Genomic DNA, 27693 nt, shown 5'->3' on the forward strand with positions numbered 1-27693 from the left:
GCCACCAGCAATATGTGGTTACTGAGCACTTGAAATGTGACTAGTGAAAAATACACATCAGATTTCAAAGACCTGGTAACCGCCCCCAAAAGACAGAGAATTTCTCAATAACAACTTTATATTGATTATGTGTTAGAGTGATAATAATCTGATATATTGAGTTAAATAAAATATATGATTAAAATTAATTGTACCTGTTTATTTTTTAATACGGCTACTAGAAATTTTTTAATGATATATGTGGCTTGCCTTGCACAATGATGCTCTAGATGCTTTAAATTCATCTGCCAGAAAATTGTTTTATTAAATATACAAATCTATTAATGGGCAACTGCACAACCATATGTGACTTCCCTGTTTTGGGGGGACTATCATGTGGCCTCAACTCCTCCCATGCTGGCTTTATTTGTTTCATCGATAAGCCTATGAATTATAATCCTAATAAAATGGTTAACATTTGTTATACACTTTTCATGTGCCAGATGTGTTCTAAGTGATTTGTATGTATTTACTCATTTGCTCACTCACATGTGTTACATCTCTATGAGCAAAGAAAAACAGGAGAACAGAGCAGTTGAGCAATTTGTTGGTAGTTGTGTAATTACATATATGGTGGAGATGGGATTTGAACCTAGGCACATGGTTTGAGAGCCCACTGGGGTACACGGCCTCTGCAGAGTCACTGAAAAAAATCTGAACAATTATACATGAAAAAACATTCTTCCCCAGTGACCACAGAGACTAAAGGACCAACACAGAGATGATACTTACGAGGCCTCAGTAATGTAAATGGTATGACTGACTTGCTCCAACCCAAGTAATATAGTCAAAAGAATAGGAAATATCTTATTTTTTTGGAATGCGGTAGTACTTTAGCCAATGGACAATTACCTTATATAACACTTGGATAAGTTGATAAATATTTTGGATATGGGGTTTCCAATAAGATTTTTTTCAAGTCCTGAAAGAGCTTAAAAACTAGATATGAGAGTTTTTTGCGGGGAGGAACCAGTGAGTCAGGTCTAGGACACAAAGTGTGTCACAGACTGCTGTAGAGAGCTCCTACTCAGGGTGACTGTGCACTTTTTCCCTCTTAGGCCTTCAGGCAGAGGGCCTCCAACAGTGAGGCAAAAGGTTGATTCACCTGTGCACAGTTAAGTAAAAGAATGAGGACCTTACATGAGATGTTTTAAATCTTCTTCCGAACCGGTTAAAAAAATCAGCTAAAGAGTGGATTTTTCATAGCCCCAAATAACTGTGCTAGGTTTTCTGCAATGCCTTTAAGTAGGGTATTATAAATACATTTCAGGCAGGGGGGAAAAAATGAACTGCAGTATTATCAGTTCTCCACTGAAATTCTTCCCCATACTCTAATAAATCCTTTCCCAAGACAAACCATGATTATACAGTTGAGTGTGATGGTCTCATTGGGAGCCATTCGTTTTTGCTGTCTTACACAGCTAAAATTTTTTGGATGAGTGATTATTCTGTTTTTTAAAAAAAAAAAAAATGAACAGATAACAACAGATTTTGCCTATTGAGGTAATTCTGCAAGTTGCAAACCTCTCTGCTTGCAAAAGAGGGGTCAGCAGCTGTTTCCCTGTCTTGTTGGCAACGTTGATTCACACCTGGGAGTACAAAAAGACATGTTTCAAAAAGTATGTTTAAACACAAGATAGCCTTGCAACCATCAGGCTGACCCAGTGAGATGACCAAGGCCTGTGTTTGTGTTCAACCCTTTTGTTTTGAGGATATAATAGTCTAACATTAGTGTCAGTATTAAAACTACATTTCAGCTCCTACAGACTCTGCATCCTCTAGACATAAAATAGCAACAAAGTTATATCCAATTCTTAAATTTACATCCCCGCCATTCGATTCCAGAAATCATAGCTTGCTTTCCAAAAGGCAAATGAAACTTACGCTCTGAGGACAACCAGAAAGCTGTATCCAATGCACATAATCCCCACCAGAAAATAGGAGAGCGGCAACCTGAAATTCATCCATCCGATCGTTCTTTTATTGTCGTAATAGCCATAAAAGAGGACGGAATATTGTGCCAAGCCCTAAAATCCAACAACAAAGCCACTTAGCAGATGCTGTGAAGAGCAACTCAAAGGAAAACATCAACTCTTAAGAGTAATCACAAAATGATATTAATTTTCAAACTTGGGTCATAGTTCTGACATGAGCCCTATTGTTTTGTTATATAAAGTGAATGTGTCAGCTGCCACATTGATTGGCAGCTTCAGTGATTTCTAAATAGATAAAATTTTTAAGCAAATATAGGCTTGCTCAGCTAAGGAGCCATTACCGTGAAATGCCTGTTGATTTGAACATCAAAACATAGTTCACGGTATCATTAGATTTACAATTTTAAGAGCTTGCTTAACATGGGGCGGCGGGGGGGCTGGGAGGGGGTGCGGTGGGGAATATGAAATGTGCTTCCTCCAAGTGCTGTGGCAGGTTTCCATTTCCAGTCACCTGAGCCATAATTAGATCGTTCTCCTTACACCACAGGGGCTGTGTCTCAGCTCCCACTTAGCAAAAGTGAGGAACAGATGAGACAACATTAGAACCCATCTGCACAATCTTCTATTCATCGAGACCATTATAGCATTCCCCCATAACAAGCATGTTTGTGCATTACATTCTCTTTCTTAAAAATTATCTGTGAGGGTTGGAATTACCAACTCCCAAAACCACCTGAATAAGTTCTCTCTCTACACAGAACATTGGCACATTCTGATGCTGCTTCCTGTATAATATTCACCTTGCTCTCTTTCTCACATTCACTGTGTTTTTCACTCTCAGCACTGAAGCGCAGTTTTCATATCACTACAGTATATATCCATTCCCCAGTGCCTCCCTGACTTCTTTCTGGCAATAACTAAAAAATTAGTAGGTTTTGTGAAATGAGAAAATAATAACTTGCCAATGTGGGGCTTCCTCTTGAGATCAGGTGAGTTACCCTTGAATCTTACAAAATCCAACTGGTTGCTTTAATATCATTTAAATCAACCCAGTAACCTTGAAGCCCATTGCTAAGGAAGGGAGAAGTGGAGAGAGGGGGGCATGGAGGAGGAAGAGGAGAAAATGCCTGGAATACTAATTCCTAGAGGAAAAATTAAGAGAAGTAATTTGGAAAATTACCTTAAGAAAAGATCCATGCCTACCTCAAATCAGAGGCCAATAGAGATCTGAAAAAAACTCTTGCTTTCAAATTTTCAAATTGCTGCAAATTTATTTTTTAACATTGTACTCTTTAAAAACTAGCTGGAAATAAAATTTCTAGAAAATCTCAGAGGAGCTTGTGAGCTTAACTAGGGACAGGATGGGATGAGAGGGTTGTAAGTAGATATCAAAGTGCTGAGGTCCCCTGCACCACATCAACCTGCATCTGCATTTTTCAGTTTACAAAAAATAAATCCAACCTGTGATACTTAATTTTATGTGGCAACTTGAGTGGGCCTTGGGGTGTCCAAATGAAACACAGTCTCAGGGTGTGTCTGTGAGGGCGTTTCTGGACGAGATTAGCATTTGAATAGATGGACGCAGTAAAGTAGATGGCCCTTCCTAACGTGGTTGGGCATCATTTCATCCACTCAGGACAAAAGGAGAAAGAACAAAAGAAGGAAGAAGGTATTTGCTCCCTTTTTCCCTGCCTCACTGCTTCGCCTGGGACATCTCATCTCATCTCCTCCTGTCCTCAGAGTGGGATTCACACCGTAGGCTCTTCTGGTTCTCAGGTCTCCAAAATCACACTTAATCACACCGTTGGCTTCAGTTTGCAGATGGCAGATCATGGGACTGCTCAGCCTCCGTAGCTGAGTGTTCGACTTCCTCAAAATAAATCTCCTTTTTTATATATATATATAATATATATAATTAATCTATTACTTATATTAAATTATAAATTATATATATCAAGATTTATATATATAATAAATCCAAATAAATTATATGCAATGAATTTCTATAAATATATACATATATATATACATATTTCTTCTATTGGTTATGTTTCTCTGAAGAACTCTAATATTCAACACCAAAGAACATTTGGAAGGTTGAGGCAGGAGGATCGCTGAGCTTAGGAGTTCAAAACCAAAAGAAAATTTGGGGCTAAATGACTAGTAGAAACCTCAGATAGAACAGGTAGGCTAGTCTCATGTCCAAGACAAGGAACCAAATAAAAGTGGATTGGTCAACTGCCCAAGACTCAGAAATCTTTATCGTAGGAGAATCCTCTTTGGCAGGATTTCCCAGCTCCCAGTTCCATGCCATCTTGTTTCACATTCATCTGGTTAAGGGCCCTGCATCCTCCCACTTGTGTTAAATCCAATCTCTTTTTACCCTGCCTTGAACCTTCATTCTGGTCCTTCTGTCTCAGGGTGAAACAACAGTACTGAACAGAGGAAATGGCCTGAAAAAAAAAATGGCAATAATGTTTTCTGTCTCTTTAAAACATCCTCCGCTCCTTTTGGAGAACTAGGACCTGCATCCTTGACTCAGGCCAGGGTCAGGAGGGGCAGGTTCTTTGTGTTACAGGAGATGGCTCAGCAGAACAGTCTGGGCAGAGGTACTGGCCAGAGGACACGGGATTGTCTTTAGAGGAGATGGGACAATCAGAATCATCAACTGTAGCTGAACAATAATAGCCCAGAACTGAAAAGCCTCCCTTTAAAAGCTCTATATTTCTGCTTGTGATTAGGACACAATAGTATTTTAGAGAGGAGTCTCCATCCTCCTCATTTGCTGGTAAATTAATAAACTTCTCTTTCCTTCTCAAACCACTTGTCCTCATTCTTCTGAAGCAGCCTCAGGGACAAGTGCCAAGGTTTTGGTAACAGATTTTGGAATCCCTACGTGGGTACATCAGCTCCTGGTGGAATGGCACTCCGCAACTGCTGGAGGAAGCTGGGAGCAGCCCTCAGACAAGCCAGGGGTCTTCTCTGGTAGGAGAGGCTTCTTTTCGAGGTGAGAGAGTAGGGGACTGTTTTTGCTCTGAGGGACTCCCATTTCTTCACCCCCACCGAAGTAGATGCAGCCTCCCCACACCAACATGAACTGAGTTGAGGGGAAGGAAATGGATTGGGGAAGTGTCCAGACACCACGGCCATTTGTTTCTTTGGTAAGGTCCCCAGCATGCATGCTGAGACCCTAATTCCACACATCTGGGGAGGGTTTTGAACCCTCCAGCTCTATAGCAGGGTATTTGTTTGGAGGTGCCGTTTGGGGGAGTAAGTCATCATGAGATTGAATGAAGCTAGGGAACCTGGTTTGAATTCAGAACTCATTTGCAGTTCCCAGGGAAAGGGGGCAACTAGGCCACCATTTGGGGAGGGTTTTGAACCTTTCAGCCCTGTGGCAGGACATTTGATGTGCCAAGGCACCATTTGGGATGGCATCTGTCCCCTTTGGATTCCCATTTTTTTGATAGGCCTGGCATTTTATGTTGAGAATTCTCTGTATTATCTGTGTTTGTTTTTTGTCAGTTTTGTTGCAACATAAGGAAGTGCCATCTAAAAGTCCCTTGGGAAAAATTTTGGCTCAGTGGTCAACTTATAGTTACGAACCTCTATGTAAGGAAAACCATGTTGTAGTAATCCAATGTATGTGCTGGAGTGTGAGAAGTGCTGTTAAATGAAACTTTGAATTATTGTACTGTCTTACTACCGGAATTATTTTGTCAAAGGTCAGGTAAATTGGGTGAGATCCCATATGTGTTGGGTAATTGGGTATAAAATGTCCGATTTCCTTAAGTTTGATTTGAGGTTGGACATTTCATATTTAACGACCTAATACAATGTTAAAGGCTTGGGATAAAGTTAATGGTACAAAAGAGACCTCTACTGGCGGTGGGTGGGATACTCATGATACTTTGTTTTGTTGGTCCACACCAGTTCTGGGTCTGCTGCTGGCCTGGGGCGGGGTGGGGAGTGGGGGCAAAGCACCATGTAGGACTGCAGCCCTAGGGGGGACCAGCCACTGCCTGGCTAAGGAGGAGGAAATGGGGGCCGGGGAGGGAGTACCTGCTGCCCAACTGACCCCACCCCACACATAGCACACGAGGCAGTGGGGAAGCGCCGGGGTCTGCCAGCTTCTGGGGGCAGCTGTGATGCCCGCCACAGTTGGGGCAATATGGGGCCCCATCACAGCCCCGCTGACAGCCCAGGGCAAATGCTGCCCGCTGCCACCACTGCCATCTTGGCATCGTGAGGCAGCGGGGGAGGGTGCGACTCAAACTCTTCAGTTCTATGCCCACTAATTATGACTCTATGACTCGGAGTTCGGAATGGTCTCTCCCAGCAGGAAACTCAATTTGGCCGGAGGGCATCCATAATGGGAGCAGGACAATTTATGCACAACCAGGGTGTTTTTATAAAAAGAAAGGACGTTGAGAAAAAACATTGCCCAAAATTGCAAAGGACTCCAGGTAGCAAGAAGTCCCTAGGAGAGAAAATATTTTCTTTTAAGTCCAGGACTCAGATGATGAAGTGGGGGTGCACCACCTCCTGCCTCACTAGTAGCTACAATCCAAATATTCCCCACAGGAGCCCTGGGCAAAATTGACAGTGGGTATTCAATTGGCGCCAAGCCTTGTGGACAGAAACAATCCGGAGGGCTCCTTCCCCCAGCTGCCACCCTGATCCTGGCACCAGCCACATCCAGTGCTCTGTGAGCCAGGCAGGAAGTGGTGGGGGAAGGGCCAGGCGGTGGTGAGGCAGTGGTAGGCAAGCTGAGGAACTTAAATGGTACTCAGTCTCATTTAAATGGCAGGATCCTGGGACTGGGGTGGCCTTGTGGTGCTACTGGACTGTGTTAGGGATTTTAAAAGGGCTCTCCTGCCCTCTTTGATGGGAGCTTAGTGGAACTTGCAGAACCTGCAATTGGACAGATTTGCAAACTACAGGTTATTCATCTAGAGTTCCTAGGAATGGCATCTGGATCTCAGACTTTAGACTGATGGTAAAGTTCTTGTATGGGGCCCCTAAGGGGACAGCTTATGACTGCTCCTGCTTTGGGTTTGCCTGATTCTTAAATAATATGAAAAACAAGTAATGAGCCTTGGAGTTTTAGCATAGATGCTGAGAGACATCCCAGGCCAGCGAAATACTTCTCAAAGTCACTGAACAACATTGTGAGAGGATGGCTTCTTTGCCTCCAGGCAGTAACAGCTATTTGTGTGTCGTTATTAAGGACTGTTTATTCTCAATTCTGCCACCCTTTGCCAGCCAAAGATAATGAGCCTTTGCAGCATGACTGTTCAGAGGTTCTGGAAGCTGTCTATTCTAGCAGGATGGATCTGTCAGACTGGCCAATGCCAGAGCCAGATTGGGATCTTTTCACCGACAGGAGCAGTTTTATGGACAAGAAAGGGCTGAATATGTGGTGATCATGGCAGTGGCACTGCCACCTAGGACTTTGGCCCAGAAAGCTGAGCTGATTGCTTTAACCACAACAGTTATCCAGAGGGAAAAAGGTAAACATTTATATGGACTCTCAATGATAGTGCATGCTCATAGTGCCATTTGGAAGAAAAGGGGTCTCTGGATGGCAGGAAATAAGGATATTAAACATGCCACTGAAGTAATACCTTGATACAGGCTGTGGCTGAGCCCAGGTGGGTGGCCAGCATGCCAAAAAGAAATCAGGCCACAGGCAGAGCTGCTAAGGAGGCCATTGGAGGTGACCTGTTCCGCGGGGCCTCGCTAGACTTAGATCCCCTTTAAAACTAAAGGCTGGGGCTCTGACATTTGGGATGACACAGCTAAATGGAGACAGAATTCTCATGGACTTGTTCTCCTACCCAAAACTTTGGTTCAGCCTATCATGAGGCACCTACATGAATGCAAACATTAGGAATGCGATACCTTAATGGATTTAGGGTGACATCATTTGGGAGGAGTCCATTTGCAATGGACTGTTTGTGTACTTGAAATAATCCAAAGACAGAGAGGTGACCTGCTGCACACTGGGGGCCCTACCCTTTCAATGATTGGCATTTTCACTCAGATGTATAAACTTGTATTAGTAGATGCCTTTTCAGGCTGGGTAGAAGCTTGTCCTACCCGAATGGAGAAAGCATCTGAAGTTCCAAGATGGGCTCCTACCAGGAGCTGCTGGCATAGGACAGGGCCCTCACTGAGCTCCTGCACACATATGTCAGCGCAGAGCAGGAACAAGCCTCAGAGGGCAATGGAATGATAATCATCAGCAGTCCAGGGAAAGAGCCCAGGCAGATGGAGAATGGCATACTGGTGATAGACACCATGGACAGGCAGCTGCAGAGACAGCTCGACAGCTCAAGTTATCACCATGTTTGGTTTCTCCATGGCAATGCCCATTGGGGGAATCCTTACTTCCTGCCATCTGCACCTGGATCTGCTGCACAATGTTCTGTGGTCACCCATGAACTTCTTCAAGTGGACCCACAGTGGGAATCTGGTGAACCATTTCTCCAAACCTGGACACGGTGGACTCAATGATCCCACAGGTTGTCAAGATGTTCACAGGCTCTGCCCCCTCCATACAGAGTGATAAGGGACCATATTTGAATTGGAGGTAACCCAGCAAATAAGCAAAGCCCTACATCTAGAATAGAAATTGCATGCACCCTGAAATTGATGCAAAAAAGTGGGATAGGATATTGCAATTTGTCCTCCTCCAGATAAAGATAGCCCTCAGAAGGTTAAGCCCCTAAGAAATAGTTTATGAGAGAATCTTCCTAGCACCCTGAGGTAAGTATGGTAATACAACTATGAGTAAAAAAAGCAGAGTAAGACAATCAGGTGCTAACCACTATATATGAGTTTGCCTCTTTCAGGTCCCCACCCTGGTTGGAACCAGAGAAGTGAAAGGGACCCTATGAAGTGCCTCTAACAACTCACACCTCATTGAAATGGTCAGAAATGAAAACCTTGGATCCATAATACCAAAATAAAGAGGTTTCCCATGGAAAAAGAGGACCCAAGCCTTCAGTGGAGGGGCCAGTATTTAGGCAATCTAAAGTATCTATTTAAGGAAAAGGGAAAAATGAAAATGTTATTTTTGACAACCTTTTCCTTAATTATGTGTTTTGCCTGTAGGGTGGAGAGACAACTCCTTAGTGAGGATTTCCCCAGGCTATCGTCTCTTCTGTTAATCTGTTTTGTGGCTGGCTTTGTCATCTTGAACCTGTTTGGTGCAAGTATTTCCGTATATGAGCTCTGAATTTGCTGAAGCCAGTCTCTTGGATCACCTATAGGGTGCAACTAATAGCTCTGCACTCAGAGGTCCCTTATTTCTTTCTAACACAGCCCTGTATCAGACATTGTGCACAAGGTGACAGTCTACTTTGCCTTGTCAATCCTCACTGTTGCAGTTGTTGCTTGTGACTTTTTTCACCTGGTAATCTGTTGCTGTAAATATACTACCAAAACTTTGCAATGGCATACATAAGTATAAACTTTCCATCTAAAACATTGCACCAATTCAGCAGGAAGTAGCTTGATGACTACATCTCCCCTTCTCCCATAGATATGGAAGGGTAATATTGACAGTCGGGAATATGTAACAGAGAGAATGGCCCAAAAAGAAAAACAGCAAAAATGTTTTCTGTCTCTTTAAAACATCCCCTACTCCTTTTGGAGAACTAGGACCTGCATCCCTGCCTCAGGCCAAGGGTTGGGAGAGGCAGGGGAGTGTCCTTTGTTCCTTGCTATAGAGAATGGCTCAGCAGAAATGTCCCAGTGGAGGTCCTGGGCAGAGGACAGGGTATTATCTTCAAAGGAGATGGGATAAACAGAATCATCAACTGTAGTTGAACAATAATAGCCCAGAACTGAAAACCCTCCCTTTAAAAGCTCTGTATTTCTGCTTGTGAGGCCTATGGCATTTTAGACAAGAGTCTCCATCCTCCTCATTTGCTGGCAAATTAATAAATTTCTCTTTCCTTCTCCTCAAACCACTTGTCCTCATTCTTCTGATGCGGCCTCAGGGACAAGCGCCGAGCTTTTGGTAACAAGCAGAATGTGGTAAATGTAGCCACTTTAAACTCTTTGGTTTAAAGGTTTAAACTGTTTATTTTTTTTTCCCATGGGACAATACGTATCTTTTCCAAAGCCCCCTGTTTTTCCTTACCCCATTCCTTGCCACAGTACTGACACTCAGTTATCATGACTGCAGTAATAGGCAATATCAGTGCATACATTTGGTTGAATATTTAGCACTTGTGGAAAACCTTATTTCATCTCACAGAATCCTCACGAGAACCCTATGAAGTTGCTACTCCTAGGGATGATCATCTCCCCCACTCTTGATGTTTCCTTCCGTGTGGAGAAGACCCATAAATGTAACACTCCCCACTGCCCTCCAGTGCCTCACTCTAGCCCCAGGGAGGAGAAACTAAATGGACAGTAGAGCATGGACAGAGAAATGCAGACCTCTCTTACTCCTGTTGAGAGAGCACATCCTGTGCTCTGCCCCTGCAAGGGGAGGCCTATCCTGGCAGAAGGGTCTGGCTGTGAAGCCCACTTGTCCTTAAAGAGATGCTACATTCTCTAATGTCAGCTTGAACAATAATAAAGATGACATGTTGAGCTCTACCTGATCTACCCTTTGTTTTATTTCTGGTTAGCTCACAACCTGGTTTGACATTGGAGAAGGTGTTATTTACCGTGATTTCCCCACTCACCACACACCCAAAGATTCAATAGCTACTGTCCCTATACCTATTTTACAGATGAAGAAACTGAGTCTTAGAGAGGTTGCATAACTTGTCCAGGTTCACATACCTAGTAAGTGACATAGTCTGAACTTAAACGGGGTGTAATTCAAATTCTATGTACTTAACCACTGTGCTATATGCTTCTCCTGTGTTTTCTTCATCTCCCAAGGCTTGTGTCATGCTAGGGCCATACCTTCTCAGCGAAAGAAAGAAACCAGAACCCCTAGGAGCCAGGCATGGACTCTGATCTATACCCCTGGATTGGTTCCTGGTGGTGCCAGGTCCTCTTGGAAAGGACCCCAGACATCCTTTTTGAAAAGATTTTGGAGGGTCTCATCTCCACATCCATAAATGTTACAACCTGATGTTTTTGTCTAATTCATAATGACAGTATTGGTATTAAAAGACACCCCAAAAATAACATGAAAGGAGAAAGTAGATATATAACAAGCATCTGGTGAGCTTGTTAGGTTAGTACAATAGCTACTGGGGCAGCTAGCTCATCTGGCATATGTACCATTCAACATATGTTCAATGGCTGGCACTTCATAAATATTAGATCACAACCAAAGGGGGGGAAGGGTTCTGCTTAGGGGGTTGGGGAGAATCCTGATTATTTCACAAATGTTTCTTCAGTTTGCCTATTTACTATATATGTAGTCAAGTGTAAATTAAAGAGGTATTATCAAAGAGAACAGTTTTAAAAAGCTTTATTCACTCCATCTTAGTAGCATATTGAGGGGTGGCTTTAAATATAATTTGAAAAGCTTAGAAGGGGAACACCCCTCCTCTTTCACCCAGTGGGCATGCCACACTCCACACGTCTTTCTCCTTCCCTTGAAACTACAGCAGCAGACATCTGGAAGGGACTAAAATAGCAATGACTCCTAGCCTAGCCAAGGTTCTATTCAGTTTCCATGTCAGCGCATGCTGCTTTCCCTGTGGGAGCACTCTCCCACCCCAAAATCTGTGACAGAGAAACCACAGCCAGAGCCAAGTTTCCAATGAGCACAGAAAATTTCTTTCTAACTCTGGGGTTCCATGCTTGCATCTACTGAGACTCTAACTTCTGTTCAAATGTTGCAGCGGGTCTAATGCATAGTCGCTGATACATTTCCACAAGAAAGAGAATGTTTTGATTATGTGGTCACTAGGAATCAATTCATGCATTTATTTACCTAACTTACATTTATTGAGAACTTATAATTTGCTAAATATTCTACATAGATGCATTAGGAGACTGTATTACAGAAGTCCCCAAAGGAATTCTGCATGCAAAATATCCCCTTCATAAGTATTTTTCACCTGAAATTGTTAGAACTACATCCTTTGGATGTTTCTCATGATTAGAAATAAATACTCACTGTGAAAGACAACATACTATCTCCAGGATGGTGAATGAGCTCCATCATCCTTAGCAACTTTTTTTTTTTAAATTTGTTGTAATTGTCAGACAATTACTTTAAAAAAATTGTGAAATCAAACCTAGTGGAAAAGGAAGATATAATTTTTAAGGGTATGTGAAGGGGAGGAAGTAACACGGGAGTCATGCTCGGGTACGGTTTACTTTTCTCTGAGTTGTTATTGGTCATTTATACCTTAATATTAAGGAAGGTTTCAAGTGTGGATGAAAGATGGGGAATACCCCTTAACATGGAATAGAGTGGGACACAGAAAGGAAACAAAGAGTGAAAAGACTGATGACAGCCCAAACAGCTTCAGCTCACTTCACAAGAACAGCAGCCAATCCAGCACTTACAGGCAACATCCTGAGACCAGCCTGTGGCCATTCTCCTTCTCTCCAACCAGACCCACCAGGCCTCTGCCTAATGCTTTGCTCACCTCTCAGTCTCCTTTTCTTTTGCTCCAACCTAGATCCAGAGACATGAAGCAGATTCTATACAGTTCTTAACAGGGAGTGTGTAGATTACAAAGAGGAAGCTGGGCTGAGCCTTAGCAGATAGTTCCATTTTCAGTAGAGGGAATAAAGCTGTGTCAGGGCTGTAAACAGTGGCTTCTGCCCCTCAAAGAGCTGTGAAGTAGACAGTTTCTTTTGGTCCCCATCCATGTATTGGTGCCCATGTCCTCCTGCCTCCTGTTAGACGGGGGTCATTGCTGCTGCCTCCCTTCTCCTTTCTGGCTATGGATACAAGCTCTTTCTTCCTGTTTCCTTGTCCCCAACAAACAAGAATTTTCATGAGCTAAGTATCTTGAGTAGGAACTTAAAGAAAAGAACATTTGTTAAATACCTACCATATGTGAGGGATTGTGCTAATACTTTGCATACATAATCTCATTTATTTTTTACACTAGTCTGATGGGTAGGTATTAATACTACTATTGTACACAGATGACAATTAAATTTTCAGGGTGGTTGTCTAATAGCTCACAGCCAGTATGTGGCAGGATTCAAACCCAGGTCTGTCTGAATCCCATGACTGAGTTCTTTTCATTATGCTGTGCTGCATTGCTAATTCTGCTGGCTTCTATAAAAAGTAATTTTATTTGCCTTTTGTGTCATGACACAAATGGTGGGACTGACACTAATGGTGGGAATTCTACACCCTATACTCAATGTCATTACACATCTCACTCAACTTGGATGTTCCCTAGGAAACATGAACATAGCACATTCAAAAAAGTTCCCCAAACCTGCTTCTTCTTCCCATCTCAGGGAATGGCATCCCCAGTCACCCCAACTAGAAACCTGGATATTTTCATTGTCTTTCCATTTTTACCCATAGCCCATATCCAGTCACTTGCTAAGGCCTATAGCTTCTGCCTTGTTAACATATGTGACACTGAGCCCTTGGAATATTCTCTGCTTAGAATACTGCTCCCAATTGCTCTCCCCATTCCAGAGCCTAATCCATTCCTACTCTTTAAAACTAATTCAAGAAACTGGATCCCTATCTCTCACCATATACAAAAATTAACTCAAGATGGATTAAAGACTTAAATGTGAAACCTGAAATAATAAAAATCTTAGAAGAAAACCTAGGAAAAACTCTTCTGGACATTGGCCTAGGGAAAGAATTTATGACTAAGACTCCAAAAGCAAATGCAATAAGAACAAAAATGTATAGACAGGACTTGATTAAAGTAAAATGATTCAGCACAGTGAAAGAAACAATCAAAAGGGTAAATGGACAACCTGCAGAATGGATGAAAATATTCACAAACTGTGTGTCTGACAAAGGACTAATATTCAGAATTTATAAGGACCTCAAACAGCTCAGCAAGAAAAAAAAAACAAAAAACTCATTAAAAAGTGGTTAAAAGACATGAAAAGACATTTCTCAAAAGAAGAGATACAAGTGGCCAAAAAACATATGAAAACAATTTGCTCAACATCACTAATTATCAGAGAAATGCAAATTAAAAGCACAATGAAATACCATCTTACTCTAATTAGAATGGGCACTATTAAAAAGTCAAAAAACAATAGATGTTGGTATGGATGTGATGACAAGGAAACACTTATACATGGTTGGTGACAATGTAAATTAGTACAATCTCTATGGAGATCAGTATAGAGAATTCTCAAAGAATTAAAAGTGGATCTACCATTCGACCTTGCAATCCCACTACTGGGTCTCTACCCACAGGAAAAGAAATCATTGTATCAAAAAGATACCTGCACTAATGTGTTTATCACAGCACAATTCACAATTGCAGGCCGGGCGCGGTGGCTCACGCCTGTAATCCTAGCACTCTGGGAGGCCGAGGTGGGCGGATCGTTTGAGCTCAGGAGTTCGAGACCAGCCTGAGCAACAGCGAGACCCCACCTCTACTAAAAATAGAAAGAAATTATATGGACAGCTAAAAATATATATAGAAAAAATTAGCCGGGCATGGTGGCGCATGCCTGTAGTCCCAGCTACTCGGGAGGCTGAGACAGGAGGATCGCTTGAGCTCAGGAGTTTGAGGTTGCTGTGAGCTAGGCTGACGCCACGGCACTCACTCTAGCCTGGGCAACAGAGTGAGACTCTGTCTCAAAAAAAAAAAAAAAAAAAAAAAAAAAAAAAACACAATTGCAAATACATGGAATCAACCTAAGTGACCATCAACTGATAAATAGATAAAGAAAATGGACTGTGTGTGTGTATGTATATACATATACACATACACACATACACATACACACACATACACACCATGGAGTACTACTCAGCTATAAGAAAGAATGAAATAGTGTATTTTGCAGCAACTTGGATATAACTGGAGGCCATTATCCTAAGTGAAGTAACTCAGGAACACAAAAATAAATGCTGAGTGTTCTCACTTATAAGTGGGAGCTAAACTATGGCTATACAAGGGCATGAAGAGTGGTAAAATGGACATTAGAGACTCACAAAGAGGGAGGGTAGGAAGGGATGAGGGATGAAAATTTATCTATGGGGTACAAGGTATACTACTTGGGTGATGGGTACACCAAAAGCCCAGACACCACTGCTATACAATATATATTTGTAATAGAATTCAATGAGTACCCTCTAAATACATTAAAATAAAATTTTTAAAAACCTAGTTCAAGATACCTCTGTAAAGGTTTTGCTGACCTCTCAACCAGAGCCAGTTGTTACAGGAAAAATGAATGTTCATTCCTCTCTCTCAGTATTTCCTTCTGGGGCACAGAGCTCCTCTAGGTGCGATATTCCTCAGCCCTCCTCTGTCTCTTTACTCCACCCTAGGAGAGGTGTAGGGACTTCTCTGCTTAGTAAATCGGAAATTAATTAACTGGGCTGGACCAGCCCAAACATAACTTTCTTCCTTTAGGAAACAAGCTGTCTCCAGGGGAAACTGGCCTAATTTGGGGTTTCATATTAGCAAGAACATTTGGCTAAAGGTCCCAAATTGGTCCCCGAATTTGGCTTCTATTATAGTAATGAATGTGGAATTTTTTGCCCATCTGCTTCTCATTTTCAAACAAATTATTCAGAACTCATAGGGGAAATACAGTCACTGTTTACTGGGTTCTGTCAGGAGTCAAGTAAACTGAATTCCAACCCAAACACAGAATCCTCCCTCAGTTGTGCCTCCACGTGCCTAAGACATATATCTATTAAATATTAGCTTCAGATTGTCACTTTGTATGGCAATTGTTTGCACATCCAATTAGATCAGAAGGTCCCTGTGGACAGGGAATATATATTAGCTGTCTTTGTATTCCCAGCATCTGACATTCAATTTATGTTCACAGAATGATTGAATGCATGAATAAAGAAATTGTTTCTGGTGATCGTTAGCAAACCTTGGTTAGATTAAGCTCCTTCTGATTGTCATGTAAACTCACTTTTCTATTCTGCTTTCTACTACCCTTTTTAATAAAATAGAGTAAATCATTCAAGACAGTAACATGACGATAATAATGTTATGTTGAGATTTAATGAATCAAAATAACACAAAAGTGTCTGAGAGACACCAAAGCTGGAAAAACTCTAAGTTTTTCTACCATTTAATTGCCTAAAATTCTTACTAAATGAGACAGACTTAGTGCTATAAAATGAGCTGCTGTGTATGAATTTTTTTCCACATAGAAAAAAATGGTCTTCTTTCATTTCACAAGGTGAAGATTAAAAGCACTATAGTAAGGGATTTTGTTGGCCAGTTAACTTCTCAATTTATAAATCTGCCTCTGGTTCTTTAAAGTCATGCAGAGAGAAGCTTTGTGAATTCATACATGAAATGAGATGTGTGTGGTCATCTCAATACAGCCTGTGCTGGGAAATACCTTAATATCATCTATTTAAAAAGGAATTTTTCAACAAATAAAAATTTAAAAAATATAGAGAATGTATTGTGACTACTTGAAAAAAATGAATTGAGTTCAGGAATTTTCAATCCTATATAAGCAACATATATTTCATTCCAAATATTTAAGATTAGTGAATGTAATTAATTTCAAGTACAATTTACAAACAAATGATGTTATTGGAGACATATGATGCTAGCACATAAGATAGAGTTTTTACTGAATTGCTTTCAAATGTTTGTAGATTTAAGTAGTCTATTTGTCACAGCAGATGTATTAGATTCATGATTTGGTGCTATGTGTCTCAATTATAGACTACAATTTAATAAATTATAAAGTTCAATGGCTCAGCCTTTAACCAATTAGTTTGGCAGCCAATATTTAGATACAGCAAATTTCTGCCAGGTAAATTCAGCTCTTCTGAACAATCATAGTCTCTAACCTCATCATGTTGATAGACTTCTCGGTGGTCTCCTGACATTCATCTTGCCCTTCTCCAATCTGTTGATCTTTTCAAAATCCAAATCTGATAATATCACTAATCACTCACCACCCACTTAAATTACTTTCAATTGTTCTGAGAAAAAAGTAACTATCATGGTCTAGATCTTAGAGGATCCCACATGGTTTGATTTCCTCCTGTATCTCCAACACCATGCGCGCCCGCTTCCCCTTCACATTCTGAGCTCTAGTTTCACTGGCCTTTACTCATTCCCTTGACAAGGCAGTCTCTCTTCCTCACAGGGTCTGTGCACTTGCTGTTCTCACTGCTGAGAATAACTCTTCCTTCGCTAAAACTGGGAGCTCGTACTTACTCTACAGAACCAAATTCAAATGTTACTTTTGCAGAAAAAAGTTTTGCTATTATCTGTCTCCTTCCCTTAAGCCCTAAACCATGTCAGGTCCCCTGCCATTAGTTTTATTAACATGATATAGCTTCCTTTCATAGCACTTGGCACATTTGCAATTGCTTTTATTTTTGTGGTTGTTTGACTGCTCCAGTAGATTTTATGCTCCTGTGGACAGAGACCTTGTTGTGTTTTGCTCACCTTTGCTTAATGTCTGGCACCTGGCAGATGCTCAATAAATGTTCACTACATTTATGAAAAGACTTGTTTCTGTAATCATATTCAAAGAAGGAATACAGTTTTCAAATTGTGTGTATGACATTAGGACCATATGCATCCCAAATAATTGCAAAAAGAAAGTTCATCTTTGATTTGGCCAGGGGCAGCCTGAGGGAACGGATGAAAACTGGAATTGTTGCTATAGCAAAGAAGGCACTGATAGGACTTCAAACTCTAAGAAACCAATCCCCAAGCTCAGGATACCAAGAAAGCTAAAAGTAGACCCAGGAATCTCTCTTATCACAATCTATGATTGTGTCATAAAGACATCCAGGAGGAACAGGTTAAGAAATTTATAAAGCAAGAGAAAGAATCTAGGGCCTAGAATAGAATACATGATGCTTCTTCTTTTAATCAAACTTAATGAACCTATTGAACCAAAGGGACCTGCTCCAGACATTGAAGAAATGAAGCAAATGTGGGAACTAGAGATAGACGGTCTGTAGACACTGACAATCCCGGTGTCACATGCCTGAGTGACACTCTGCCCCTGCCCAGCAAAGTTGTCAGAGGAATCTCACTACATATGTAGGTGGGAGGATCCTCAGCCCTTCCAATCTTATGATTTCTGCTCCTAAGAGAAGAGACTTATCTCTAGGCAGACTTGAAAACTAACAAGCCTGCATTTGTCCCCAAGAAGCTTTGTAGTCTGGCTTGGGGGTCATGTCTCAAAAAGAATCATTTCTGATCTAGGAGTTCAGTCTCTACTGACTCAGCACTGGGCTAGGCACAGACAATGGCTGTGGCAAAGAGGTCACGCTGGCTGTGTTCAAAACCTGTTGAAACTAACAGCAACAGCAGCAGCTCTGATCTAGAGTGGAGGATCCTAGTCACATTTTCAGGGTCAACAGACCCTGTGCCGCTCAGATCTCCTCCAGACAGGCTCCAGCAGCCACACCTTTGGCTCCACCAGAGCGGATCATAATGTTTTCAAGTTGAAGTCACACACACCCCAAGCTGTACTTAGTATACCTGTGTACCTGCGCACAGTGGGAAATACTAGAGCTGGGTTATAGTGGACCAATATAGAACTTCTCCAATGGACATACTTTGTTTAGAGACACACCATTAGCCTGGCCAAGACTTTTTTTTAGAACTGTGCTGTGATCTGAGACTCTTCCTAAATCCCTCCTTCCCTCTCTCCTTTCATAGGTGTCAGGCCTGCACAGCCAACTAAAGGCTCTCCCCTTTATCCTTCACAGGCCTCCCCCTCTAATATCTCCTGCACTTAATATTGTTTTGCTGTCTACTTCTCAGGAGGAAACCTGCAATGACTCACCCTTTTAAAAGGCCTCCCTGAAAAATAAAGCTTCATTTGAACTACTGAAATACTCGTAAAAGAAAAGATGTGTTATTCTATGTGTGAATCACAAAAATATCTTCCCTACACATGGTCAGTGCAAATAAGAGATGAGAGAACTTAAGAGAACTGAGGTATGTTCCTGAGGAGGCACCCTTACTTTGGGAGATTATTACTTAAAGGATCTGTCAATGTTGATTAAATAAAGAACTAAACTCCTGTTTAATAATATTCAGAATGTCTCTGACCTGCCTCCTTTGAATATAGATTTCAAGAATACAGATGTGAAGTGGGCAGGACAGAAGGAATAGTCTGGGATGATATGCTCCATTTTGAAGAGTTGTTATAACAATAAATTTAATGTATGTGCCACTTAAGACATCAGTGTTAACTCTCCCCTCCTGTCTCAACCTCCTACGTCTATGATGACCAGCACAAAAGAGGGGACAAAGCGGACTCCCCATTTATCCATCAGCAATGTATAAAACGCCCTCAAGCTGGAAAGCTGAATGCATTTCTCTTTATTCACAACTCAAGTCTTTCCCCATGTGATCTCACCATCTGATATCAGCTGAAGCTCCTTCCAAATTTCACCTTAGTTCCCTCTTTCTCCTCACAAGAATATCAAAACTGAACAGTTTCTTACTGTTCATCATTCCTACATCACCCTTGTGCCTCCGAGTACCTTGCCAACACAGACATCCTCTTCTTACTAATTTAAACTCATTCTTCTAATTCTACTAATTCACATGATACCATTCTTGCCAATTTGATTCATAGCATACATAATAGATAATTTCCCTATTTCTTACTATTTTAATAAAATAGATTTCTCTCCTAATCATTAAAACCCATCACTAGGCACTCAATAAAAGGATCAAAAATATGGTGCTTTGTAAACAGCAAATTGTGACTTTGAGAAGCCATGCAAGTAGCTGATTTTGCACATTTCAGATGATACTTTTCTACTATTTATTATAAAGAATTTGGATGAGTTGTGATACATGCTTATAAGTGACAGATTACTGAGCTTTCATGGGGATAGAGAGGACATTCCCAGGTTCCCAAATGAGGCTCAGGAGATGATAGCTCCTCACAACCTCCCCCACCTTCACCCCAGCAGTGTTCTGACCGTTCCCCTCCGATAGGCTCCCTTACTATAAGAGGTCATGCTTGCATCTATTTTACAGTGTTCCATAAATGTAGACGTTTAATCTTTTTCTGCTTCTCTTCACCAGCCTCTGTCTGGGATGGCTTAGCTAAGCTGACACATTAACCTTCCTAGGGGAAACAAATCAACCCACGGCCCAATTAGACTGCTCAGCTATCACAGTCCTCTCTGCCCTTTGCCTGAAGCATGTCTTTTCCTCCTGGCATCTCTGGGCTCTTTAGAAGTCAGAATTGTGAGTTTTCACAGAATTTAAAGACATTTCATCAGCAGTTCCTCCATGGTGCCATGATAGATGGAATTCTAGGCTGTCTACTTAGATCATCTGATAATACAGAGTGGGTCCCTCTATAAGGTCATTGTTCAGAGGATCAAGTAAGGAACTCAGCCAATATATACAATTTTTATTAGTCTATTTCAAAAAATAATTGATAAAAAAACCAAAAACAGAACATTGCTGACCAACCAAAGCAAAAAAATAATTTTCAAAGTATTATTTTCCTTTATAAATATATTAATAAATCATAAGTCAGATATAAATGATTTAAAAAATTCAGGCAAAACCAAACATGGAACTTGTCATTTTATCTGAGAAGCTGATTTAGGAATTGCAAGTTTATTATGAAAGACGAAAATGAGACCCAAACTTCTTCAATTCCTTCTCCCCTTGGGAAGTAGATACAGCACTAAACGGAGTCACTCAATGTTTCAGGAATAGTGAGAATGCTGCTGGAAATCATAGCAGGACAATTACTGACAGACTACAGGACATGGAGAGGACACTAAATTAGGAGCCTCTTATAGCCATAAGAACTGAAACATGCTTCTGCAGCTCAAAATTTCTCTGACTTTGTGATGTGGGGCATGGGATGGAAGATGTCTATAAGGACACTTCTATTGCTAAAAATCTTTTATTTTTGTGAATTCTCAGTTTAAAATTGTAGTCAACTCATGGACTCCTGGCAGTATACGTAGAGGCAGCTTGCTCTACGCTTCAGAGTCAGACAGGGATGTCAGACAGAATGGATGAGAATCCCAGACACACCATTTACCACCCATGGAACTTGGGGGAAATTATCAAATGCCACCAACTTCAGTCTCCCCATCTGTAAATTAGGGATGGTGAGGACTACCTTAGTCAACTTAGCAGAGTGAGGATTAGATTATAATGTAAATAGAATAATGTGCCAGTTATTAAGCTATTTCAGTTTTGTGATGCTGGAAATGAGACTTGAAGAATTCCTTTTCTCCTTTGAAAGTGACTCCCTGTAAGTTCTTCCAATAGGAGGCACCAGAAGCAGAAGTGAGAGAAGGGATTTGCTCTTTCCTGAGAGCATGGCTCTAACAATGCCTCTTCATTCTGGTAACAGTATTTCATTCCATTTCCAGCCTAGGAGAGCACACCCCAAACCAGCCTCATCACACGCCCTGGTTAGAGGTCTGCAGCGCTGCAGGGCCATTCCTCCAAGTTCCTAGATCCTAATAACCCCAACCTCCTCTTCTCATTCGATCAGCCATTGGAGTGAAAACTGCATTCTGTATTACTTGTTACTGTTTCTATGTTACCTCAGTGTCCCCTTTTGCTTTTATAGTCCCCCAATGCCTGTTTAACAGATTTCTTATGTTAAATTCTCTCTGTTGAGGTATCTGTTATTTCCATTTTCCTGATGGAAACTGAACAGGAAATGAGTACAATTATATAATTATATTCATAATGAAATAGAAATATGAGAGCACCAAGCACAGTGCCTGCCCATATAGTTACTTAGTTAACATTAATTTTGACAGTATTAGCAAAAATCATGGTAAAAATAAAAGCAATATAAGTGGAAATTTAGATTCTCTCTTCTAGTATCTGATATGAGGCATTCAGATCCTTGAGTTCAACTAGATTTTATTTTCCCTTCTTTATATTCTTTTCTTATTGTATCCAATTCTAACGTGCTACAGAGGAACTTTTTACTCATTCCATTGACGTTCTTAAGGGGACAGTTCACAGCCGTCTTTGGCACCTGATTCCTTCCACCTGCACAGGCTATTCAAGACAGTCTGCACTCAGGCAGCCTCTTCCCCTCTACCACAGAGGGGACCACGTCCTGTTCAAGACAGCATCTCATTTGAATCTATGATATCTTATTACTAGTGATTGTTTGGCTTTATTCTTCTGGATTCTTACTGTGAAATAAAGTTTCCTACATTTTAAATTAAGTTTTGTACATATTTTTTCTTGTTGTTATCTTGAGTTTTATAATTAAAGATCCTGCACTCTCTCTTATTGATGTGCTTGTGAAATTATTTTGACTCCAGTGTAGAGAGTATGTCAATCATTTGGTTATTGTGGGATGGACTGAATTTCTTCTTACAAAAATTGAAAAGCAAAATGTTCCTAACATGAATCAACCTATCTTCCCCTGCCAAATTTAGAATAAAATCAGTGCAAAAAACAGAGACAAAGCTCTTCAAACTACAAAGTCATAAAATTCATACATCGTGTAAAATTCCTTAAAGTACCAATATTTTCTCTGAAAGAATAATTCTATTCACTGAACAGTTTAATAACAACTACATAATCCTATCACTTTCTTTCCCTGAGTCTTTCAATGACTCCTCATTAAGGTCAGAATATCTTTCTTTAGTTATTCATTTATGTTATACAATAAAAGTCCTTTCCTTATCTTGTCTCTATCCACATACATGGGCTTGCCTAATAATACCATCATTCCTGCATCCCAATTCTGTTTCCTAATAACTGTTTGCCTTTGGTCAACTTATGGCTCTTTTATGAAGGAATATTTACAGGTTGAACATCTCTAATCAAAAAATCCAAAGTCTTCAATGCTCCAAAATCTAAAATTTTTTGAGCCCCAACATGACCCCACAAGTGAAAAATTCTGTACCTCACCTCATGTGATGAGTTGCACTCAAAACACAGTCAAAACTTTGTTTCATGAGCAAAGTTATGTAAAATATTGTGTAAAATTACCTTTAGGCTGTGTGTACAAGGTGTATACAAAACATAAATGAATTTTGTGTTTAGACTTGGGTCCCATCTCTAGGATATCTCATCATGTCTATATAAACATTCCAAAATCCAAAAAAATCGGAAACGCTTTTGGGCCCAAACTTTTTGCATAAGGGATACTCAACCCATACTATGTGCTATACACTCTGTGCTGTCTACCCTTTCATGCATTACCTCACTTAATGCTCTGTGAGGTAGATACTATTATTTTCCCCACTTCACATATGAGAAGAACCTGAAGTTTAGTCTCAGAAAAAAATACCCACACTGAAGGGGGTTGTGAGGCGAGGGGCCTTCCTTACCACTCGCAGTTCACTGCATGATGCAGGCATTGAAGAAATAGAGCTATTACCACTGCTACCCCAGCAACGATACATGCCAAATAAATGCAGAAAGTGAACAATATCAGTTTAATGGCTTTCTTATATTTTCTTGACCTTTTAAAATAATATCATTGCCTTAGTTTTCGGGCAGGCCTAGAAATAAATATCAGAGGATGCTCTAGTTTCTGTATTCTTCTACCCACCAATAAACAATATTTCACCAAACTGGACATGAGAGACCTGTCAAGGGCAGGAATACAATCTTGGGGAGCCCTGTTGTTATCCAAACATTTCCCTCTGCTTCCCCCTAAATATGCCCCTCAGATACCCTTGTTCACCCCTTAGTAGCTCTCTTACAGATTATGCAGTGCACCTACAATTTTATTCTCATTCACTGCCCTCCAGAAAGTCCTTGAACTATTAATTCCCCAATCTCTACCTTTGTACTTTCTCACTTATATGCTTCCAAACTTTGCTAATCTGGTCACTATTTTAAAAAATATGTGTAAAATTACATTATTGTCACATACTTGAATCATATTCCAAAATGATTTTTCAATGGCCAGGAACAAGTCTCTGCCATAGTAATAATCCCCACCCAGGGCAGTTCAAAGAGCAATGCTCATTTTAATACTATAATGGAGTAACACTCATTTTAGTATTATTTAGAGATTAGAATTTAGTATTTCTTAGTTTTCAATATTTAACTTTATTTAGTGCTGACTATTGAGTAATACTAAATAGGAGCCTTTTTTAGGAATCGAAGAGGTTAATAGGAAGTGTAAAAGTTTTAATTCCCTAAGAATCCAGCAAGATTTCCCAAAAGGCACATTTGCAAACTCTTTGTTCTTTTCAAAAGCCAGAGATAAGAATATTTGCTTCAAGTCTTTGAACTCTGCGCTCACCTTCAATTCAGTAGTCTACATTCCCATTTAATCATATTATATTCCTACAGCCTAGTCACATTTACACATTTATATATAATACATATATATTTTCTTTCTTTTTTTCTTCTTTAAACAGAGGGCAGGGACATTCAGCCAGCCCTGGCAGAGATGGCCACAGGGTTGCAGAATAAAATAAAATAAGGAAAAATCCCATTCTCCCACCAACACAGTTGTATGAGGACACTTACATTGAAATCGTACAATACACCGAAGTTCGCTGCAGATGCCTCTTCAGCCCTGGGAACTGTTTTCCTAGGTAAACTGCCGTATGGCAAACCCCAGAGGTACTATATGGAGAAGCAAAGAAAGCAGTGAACAATTGGCAACAAAGTCTGAGCCATACATGTGATCACAATGGTTTTGTTTAAAAGCACTTTTGAAACTTTTTCATGGACATTCTGTGGGTCTCCATGTGGGGTCTCATTTTCTGGGAATCGACTACTAACTCCAGGGTTTAGAACAAAGGAAGTGCCAGGGACCCCACACTCCGAGTTCAGGGGACCATCAGCAATTGGGCCAGCCACATTCCCCAGAAGGCTTGCTGAGAAATTCCACTACCACCATCACTTCCAAACTGCTCTGATTTAGAGGAAGTTTGGAAAGAAGAGAGGTAGCCTTTCGGGGGCACTGTAGTGTCCAACAAAACCAGCCTATCCACATCTTTCTATGAGAGTACCCCATAGAGGTGGGGGTGGAGGGAAATTCTCTCCCTCATGCCAAGGAAGAGAGAACTCAAGAAAATCAATCATGTAACTTTAGGATGTCTACAAGGAGGGAACACTTGCACCCTGATTATGGTGGCTGCTTCGTCACTAATTCAGGGGTGCTGTGCTGAATTTGTGTTACCAAATTAAGAGAGACGCACGTTGGGGGAGAACGGTGCAGGGAAGCGGCACTGGACCAGTGAGAGTGCAAGCCTAGGTCATAGGAAGGGGAACAGGGAAAGCACCTCTCTGGCCCCAGGGCTTGCCAAGCAGATGTTGCTTCTCTCGGAGATGGAAACTTCCCTATCCTGGGGCAGGCAGCAGAGGATGAATGCAGTTCGAAGCCTGGGTATAGAGCTTGACTGGGCAAGGGTGGGAAATCAGCCCCTACTCACTGCCTCTGCACAAGCTGCACAGTCTTCCTCCGTAGCCCTGTGGCCCCTCTGGCTTCCTGGTCTGAACAGGCTAGATGGTGGGTTCTACAGGTACTGTCTCACCCCAAAGTTTGGGGGCACAGAAGTCAAAGGGGATTCAGGTCTCAGGCTTACCCTGAGACACAGGAGCTTGGGGCAAAAGGGCACATGTCTCAGGGGGGGGATGCTGTGTGAGGCTGCCATGAGAGATATAGCTTGTGGCCAAGAGATAACCTGCCCCGGCCGCTGGTGGTTCTGCAAATTTAGCACACAGGGTGTCCATACTCTTCTGTTCCTTCGCTGGAATTGGTAATCATTGCCCAGAAAACAGGATGCCCATCAGCATCTAACACAACCTATAGAAATCATCCAAAGCCAGTACTCTTCCTAGCTCTCGGAATACATCCAATCAAACACAATTTTGCTCCATCCTGTAATTTCATATAGTGCAGATGAATTAGTGACAGCCTTTCATTCCCTCCACATGGAGGCAGCATGGTGTGAGGAAAAGAGAAAATACCAGGGATACAACTTCATGTATACCTGCATCTGACACTAAGTAGTGTCACAGTAGCCAGTGACGGCTGGAGGAGTTTCAGGTCTCCTTAGAGAAATGAGCAAAAACAAAGCTGGAATTAATTGGAAATAGATGAAATATGCACATTCAGCTGCAGTGCCTGAAAGCGTTCACTTGGGAGATTAACTATATAGGACTTCTGATCTATGTCTGCTGTCTTCCATGAGCCAGACAGCCTTAGAAATCCCAGAATTATCTCAGGGATTATAAAACTAGTGGATTCGAGTGTAGAATCTTGGAACAAAAGATAGAATCATAAGTCCTAGTCCTAGATCAACTTAATTAAAAACAAAACAAAAACAAAATTCACTTTGAGACAATAGCTAAGTCACATAAGCACTATGTGACTCAGTTTCCACATGTTTTAAATTAGGGGCGGGTACTTTTCTACAGTCTACCTCATAAATTTGTTTGCGAGGCCTGGTAAGTGTTAAATAAAAGAAGTGAAAATGCTGTGCGCTATGAAAACTCGTGCCTCTGTATGAACATGAGGCACTGTTGTTACACTAACAGGGAAACCTGGCACAGAAACAGACACTGATTTGAAGCTATGGTGATAAAAAGTCACTCCAAACACATTTTTGCTATTAACAATGCTATATTGAATAAATTGGCTTTGGAATACTGGTACCTGAAAAGGCCCTTTGTAGGTTAAATAAAACCTAACCCAACTTTTGTATGGTGAGCATCCAAAGAGGTCAGAGTCATTTAACTTCATGTAGGTGAAAGTCCAACCTCAGTCTGGCTTTTTGGCCTTAGCTAACCCTTCCCCACATTAGCTCAGGGTTTTGCTGCCTTCTTCAATCTGGACTCTCATCCTGTTTTGCTGACTTTAGTACTAAAAGACCCCATCCTACCCTAAACCCATTGTGTGTGTGTGTGTGTGTGTGTGTGTGTGTGTGTGTCTGGGCTATCTTACTTCATATCTGGAAAAAAAGTTGCTCATTTTGTGTCTCTTAAGTATAGAACAGCTGGATGCTTTGAGTTGCATTAAGAAGCATTTCTTTTAAAGCAAACTTGGCAAAATAAATACAACTCATGAGATGCCACAGCCTTTCTCTTGAGCAATGTTTCTTAACATTTGGGCACAGAGATCACTTTGGGAATGTCACAGAAGCCATGAACCTTTCTACAGAAAAATGCACATGTAAACATATACACGACATTTTAGGTATGATTTCAGAATGCTCACACACCCTTTGGAGCAATGATTAGGACCTTTGGCTCTTGGGCACCATCTTAAAGGTTAACTTTGTTACAAATCCTATGACTCTAAAAGGTGAGTGTAGCCAGTTAATCATTTCACTCTTAAAGAAGAGATAAAAGCTTTTGCAGAAGTGATCACATAAGAAACCTTTTTCCACATGTTTGGTAAACTGGACGTCAGAGCTCACCTCTGGCAACATGATGAGGCTGAACGTCAGGATGAAGAGAACCATGTTGACGCCATACATCCACCTCAAGAACAGGAAGTATGAGGCCACGGAGGAGCCGAACTGGCCTATTACAAAGAAAACAAAAAGGTTGAAGAGCGGTCAAACAAAGCAGCACAAAGCTGTGTCTTGCTGGCGCTCCAAAATAAATCTACTAACTATGGACACTGGTCCTCTTCATGGTTACAAGCTCTGGCGTTCTTCTTTCTCTCT

At 41.1% G+C, this 27693-nt stretch overlaps 1 protein-coding gene across 1 annotated transcript in view; it reads right to left on the minus strand.

Moving 5' to 3' along the window:
• Window positions 1-27693, minus strand: part of TMC1 (transmembrane channel like 1) — a 152096-nt gene that overhangs the window by 49478 nt on the left and 74925 nt on the right. Inside the window, exons 8-10 of the mRNA XM_069472117.1 lie at window positions 27442-27548; window positions 24542-24640; window positions 1924-2066 (exon numbers count right to left, since the gene is read on the minus strand). Coding sequence (XP_069328218.1) covers window positions 1924-2066; window positions 24542-24640; window positions 27442-27548 — 349 coding nt within the window. The remainder of the gene's footprint in view (window positions 1-1923; window positions 2067-24541; window positions 24641-27441; window positions 27549-27693) is intronic.

The sequence above is a fragment of the Eulemur rufifrons genome, chromosome 7 (genome assembly GCF_041146395.1).
Source record: "Eulemur rufifrons isolate Redbay chromosome 7, OSU_ERuf_1, whole genome shotgun sequence".
Lineage (NCBI taxonomy): Eukaryota > Metazoa > Chordata > Mammalia > Primates > Lemuridae > Eulemur > Eulemur rufifrons.